Source organism: Nestor notabilis, unplaced genomic scaffold, assembly GCF_000696875.1.
Source record: "Nestor notabilis isolate BGI_N333 unplaced genomic scaffold, ASM69687v1 scaffold17843, whole genome shotgun sequence".
NCBI classification, from domain to species: Eukaryota; Metazoa; Chordata; class Aves; order Psittaciformes; family Psittacidae; genus Nestor; species Nestor notabilis.
The window spans coordinates 4,117-8,892 of NW_009923502.1; the positions used below are offsets into that span (position 1 = coordinate 4,117).

The 4,776-nt window shown below is 52.1% G+C and overlaps 1 protein-coding gene across 1 annotated transcript in view; it reads right to left on the reverse strand.

Annotated features, from left to right (window-relative positions):
• ASTN1 (astrotactin 1) overlaps nucleotides 1-4,776 on the reverse strand; it is a gene marked incomplete at its 5' end in the record, with an annotated part of 26,426 nt that overhangs the window by 2,723 nt on the left and 18,927 nt on the right. The window contains 3 exons of the mRNA XM_010012170.1: nucleotides 1-189; nucleotides 3,122-3,310; nucleotides 3,470-3,574. The exon at nucleotides 1-189 is cut by the window's left edge and continues 45 nt beyond it. Of these exons, the coding sequence (XP_010010472.1) occupies nucleotides 1-189; nucleotides 3,122-3,310; nucleotides 3,470-3,574 (483 nt within the window). The remainder of the gene's footprint in view (nucleotides 190-3,121; nucleotides 3,311-3,469; nucleotides 3,575-4,776) is intronic.

Sequence of the window (4,776 nt, forward strand, 5' to 3'; positions counted from 1 at the left end):
CGTCAGGCCTGTAAGTGACATGGCAGAGTGGGCAGGAGGAGGGGCAGCGCCCACGGCTCTGGCACTCCATGCGCACACCGGCTGCCATGCGCTTGGTGCCTGACTCAGAGAGGCTGGCGATGTACTCGGGGAAGGTGAGCACCTTGGGGTCCCGTTCACGCTCCTCCGATTCATCCGAGGGAGAGTTTCCTGGGGAAGGAGGAAAAGAGGGGCACCAGGGTGGGCTCCAAGCCATCAGTAAGGAGATGCAAGGGGGCTAGTGCCCTGCCTTCCACCCAGGAGAGAAGCAGTGCTACCCAGAGACCCTCCTGTATTCTTAAGAGCTCCCCATTTTCTCTGCAGGAATGAAATGCTCACTGTTCTTCAGAAGAAGAATCAGGACTGAAAGTCCACTCTGGACTCTACCATCAGGTTCTTTTGTCTCCCTGTGCATCAGTTTCCCCAGCCCAAGCTCCTTGCCTGGCACTGGGATGAACCACTCTTGCAGCAGGTCCCCATGAGAAGGAGCCTCTTTCATGTGGCTGGAGATTAATGAAAGATCTGCCTGGGCACCTTCACCCCATACTGCAAAAGACCTCCTGACCCAGCAGCTGATTTCTTCACTCAGCTCACTCGGTTCATAAGGACTCACATCAAAGCTGACGTGACAGGCCAGAAGACGAGATCAGAGAGGACGAGTGTCAGTCCAGGGTGTACGCAAAGGATGTTGACTCAGTGTCTCCATCCCCCCCCTCAAGGGTGTGCAACCAGCAGCACCAAAGATTTCAAAATGAGCAGGGAAGACTTGCCAGTGCCTCTAAATGCCCAGGAAGCTCATGAGATGGCTACTAAGCTACCAAGCTCCTCTTCAGTCCCTCTACCCATCCTGCACTCAGTCCCTGTGCAGGGGAAGGGACATTGAAAGCAGTTCCCTTTCAGAAGATCACTCTAGCCTGGCTCCTATCTCTTTGCACTGTCATGGGGCATTATGGAGGTAGGCAAAGTTGCAGTTGGGCAAGGAAATAGGGTCTCTCCCTAAGAAGCCCTTAGGCTTAGCTTACAAAGCATCTTCATGAAGTGAAAGAAAATGGTGAGACTGAAGGCTCGTTTACCTTCTGCCTCATGTGCATGGAGGAATATCTGCAGGTCCCACCCTGACAACTCTGCAACCCAACAGGCTCAGAACAGATGCATCAGGGAAGCATTGCCATGGTCTATGCTTTTCACAACTCCATGCAAAGGTGCCTAATGGTGGGTGCCACTATCTCCCCACCACAGAGGGCAGTGAGCCAGACCTTGCATCTGGTGGACTTTTCTGTAGCACTCCAATAGCAGGAAATATTTTGACACAAGGGGAAAAGTCAAGAAGGTAGAATCTGCCCATCACTGCTATGCCCTGGCAAGCCTTGCTGTGTGGGGAACAGCGCTTTTCACCCAAAATGTTCCTGGGTCTACACTGAAGAAAGGCCCAAAGGGACTATTGATGATGGTCAGTGAGGTCAGAGGAAGCTGAAGGATGCCCAGGCAAAGGCTCCCACCTGGGACAGGTTCAGGGTATCAGCAGTGATGGCTTGGTATAGGCTGGCTGCTGCGAGGACCTGCCAGAGAGCACATCCATGGCTCAATAGGAAGATCTTCCTATTTCAAGGGCTTACTGAGAAGTGGGCCAGCACTAGCTGGAGTCAAGACTCCTGCAAAGAAAACAAGGCTGTTGAACAAAGCCTGGGGTACAAGAGCATTACCCTGCTCCCCCAGCAAGCTGAAAATAGATCACTTTGGGCTGGCTGTGAATTACAACTTAGCAGGCACTGAGGGAAAGCAGAGTAGCCAGGGAATGATTTGTCTCTTGCAATTTCTCAATCGATATCCAGCTCCTGACGTTTGCAAACAAAGAGCAAAGGAGAGAAAGTGGCAGGTGCCAGAGTGAAAACGAAATGTGATATTGTGGGTGGAAAGAGACTGCCAGACCTGAAAAGCCTCCAAGCAGGAAAATCAAAGAGGAGGAAATTGCAGGAGACAAAAAAGCACTTGCAATCAAAAGATGCTACATCTGGAGACAGCCCACAGCAAAACAGCAATGGGTCTGTACTCTCACAGGTGGCCTTGGGAAGATGTCCAGGCTGCAGTAGGTCTGAGCCCACAGGATCCAGGCTCAGGCTCAGAAAGAAGCCTTCACCACACAAGAGCCCTGGAGAGAAAAAAACCCCATCTCTGTGGCTGGGGCAGAGCAAGAGCAGCACTGTGAGCTGGTGCCAATACTGAGAATTATGTAACTTCATGATGGAAATGATGCAGTGCTAATGGTGTCTGTGAGCTCCATGTGAGCTGCCTGCACCTGGGAGCTCCTGGGCAGGGGTCAGCAAACCAAGGTCACCTAACAAGCAGTATCTCCACTCAGCATCCCCCGTGTCCGGGCTTGGGAGCTGGTTCCTGTTTGAGGCGCAAACCTGGGTGGTGCAACCCAGCACAGGCAGGAAAATGCCTGCAGGCAGCTTTGCAAAGGTCAGCACAAGAGATGCTATGGTCCTTCATGACAGCTGGCAGCAGGCACAGATTAGGCTGCCTCTGCTCCTGGAAAATTTGCATCCAAACCAGCCATTACCTCCCTCCAAAACCCCTTCCACCTGGGATCCTTCACCCATCACTTCAGCGAGGGCACTGGAGGAGATGCAGCAGAGCCAGATGCCCTCTGCACCATAGGGAACCTTCCATTTCATAACTGGTTTCCAGACACTAAAAGTACATTGCTGATAGCCTTGGAGATGAAAACATAATCAAGAGAAAAAAGTCTTCCACTTGTAATGGGATGCAAGTGGAAGAGAGCAGATATGGCAGAGACAAAAGGAAAGAAGTAACAGGATTAAAGACAAATAACAGTTAAGTCCAGAATCAGGCAGGACGGCTTGGTGGGATTAGTGCATTCATCTTCCATCTCCCTGGGGATGTGATATTTACCTTCCTTTCTGGCCCAGCCTAATGCCTGCTGCAGTACATGGGAGTTCTCTGGCCAGCTTCAAAGGGTGCAAATAAGAAAAAGAGATGGGACACAGCTCTGATATGGAACAGGCATTTTCCCTGCTATGCTTCTCCCTCCCATGGGGTGGCTGCACAGACCCTTCCTGGGGACAAGCAGAGCTCTTACCTTTGCTGATGTCCTCGTACTCCAGCCAAAGCTGCCGCTGGACCTGCCTGTTGGGATACCAGATGGAGCAGGACTCCTCAAAGCCGTACACTGCCTCCTGGATGTAGTGGTTGCCAAATTGGTCCAGCAGTGCCATGAAATCTCCACGGGAGGTAGCCCCGTCCAGTGAGTGGAGTGCATTGCTGAAGGCTGGGGAGGAGATGGGAGGAGATGCTCAGATGCCAGTGGACCCCAAGCCCTTGCCACCTCCCTGCACACTTGCAATGGGGAACCAACATCCGAGCCTGCCACCTGCCAGAAGACTAGCCATCCCTTCTTCCCTTTTTCCCCCTGGCCCCATACACTTACACTGGGAGATGGTCATCTGGTTGAGCCGGACATGGTACATGACAGACTGCACCTTCCAGTGCTGCAAGAGGGGGTACCCAGACACTTCACTGAAGTTCACCATTCCTGCCAGAGAAAAGAAACAGGGGCTCAGAGCCACTGCCCAGGCATGCCTTACCATGGGGATGGCTGCAGCCCCTTCTGCCGTACCTGGGCAATGCAGCCAGCAGGGTGGAAAAGAAGCTGGGCAAAAGGACTGCACACACACCACATCCCCCCAGGGAGGTGGCGAGGCATTCAGGGCAGGTCAGCTGCTCCCTGGCAATTAAAACCATGGCTTTGAAGGAAGGCACATGGGCTCATTTCATCTTGTGATCTGGTGCTCTGCGTCGGAAGATAATGAGCCGCCTCCTCTATCCCCTGCCACTTTCTTTCCAGTGCGTGCTCCCAAGTCATGCCCAGGTGTGCTAATTATTTCACTAATGAGAGTTACCCTTTTTAATGAGCTGTCTGTAGGCCTGGGAACGGTCACCGTCATGCCATGTGTGCCCAAGTGTGGCCAACCAAGAGGCCGTAGGTCCCCTTTGTCTAGGACCGAGCCGAATGGGAGACATACATACAGGGAAAATTGCACACCTGCTAATGCTCATGCTCTCTCAGGACATTATGGCAATGCTGGGGCTGAGCAGGACCTGGAGTTTCTCCTTCTTGAGAGAACTATGCATTACGGGAGCCAGAAATTCACGGAGACTAGGGCTGGGCAGCCGCTGCCCAGGGAACAAGCCAAGGCACATAGCAGCTCAGCTTCCATGAGCAGAAGAACAGAGGCCACTGAGCTTTGGCCGAAGTCCCAGAAATCGAATTGAAGAGTGCTCATGGCTCTGATTTTGGTGACCAGAACATCCCTCGTGTGCTAAGCAGGATGCTTGGATGCAGCCACCTCCTCCCTCACAGCTCCACTGCTGTACAGCCATCACAGATTGCCTCTGCTCAACAGCAAAGCAAGCAAACTCTGCTGCTAAACAGCCTCACAGCAGGAGTTCAGGAGGATAACAGGCATCCCCCGCTCCATAACAACAGATGAAGGCAGAGAATAAGAAGGATAAGATCTTTCGCCTTCTAGTGCCTCTCCCTTCGGTGCTGGCTGCTACCAACAGAGCTTCAAAGCCTTGTTCTTCCCTGCAAAGTGTTTATGCAAAATCAGCCCTTCCTTACTCAGCAGCTCTGCCTCTTGTGTATTCACAGCAATATCCAGACTTGCTCACTGACAAGCAGAGAATACTTTACTAATTTTCCCTTTTTTTCATATTATTTTTTTTTTTTTTTTT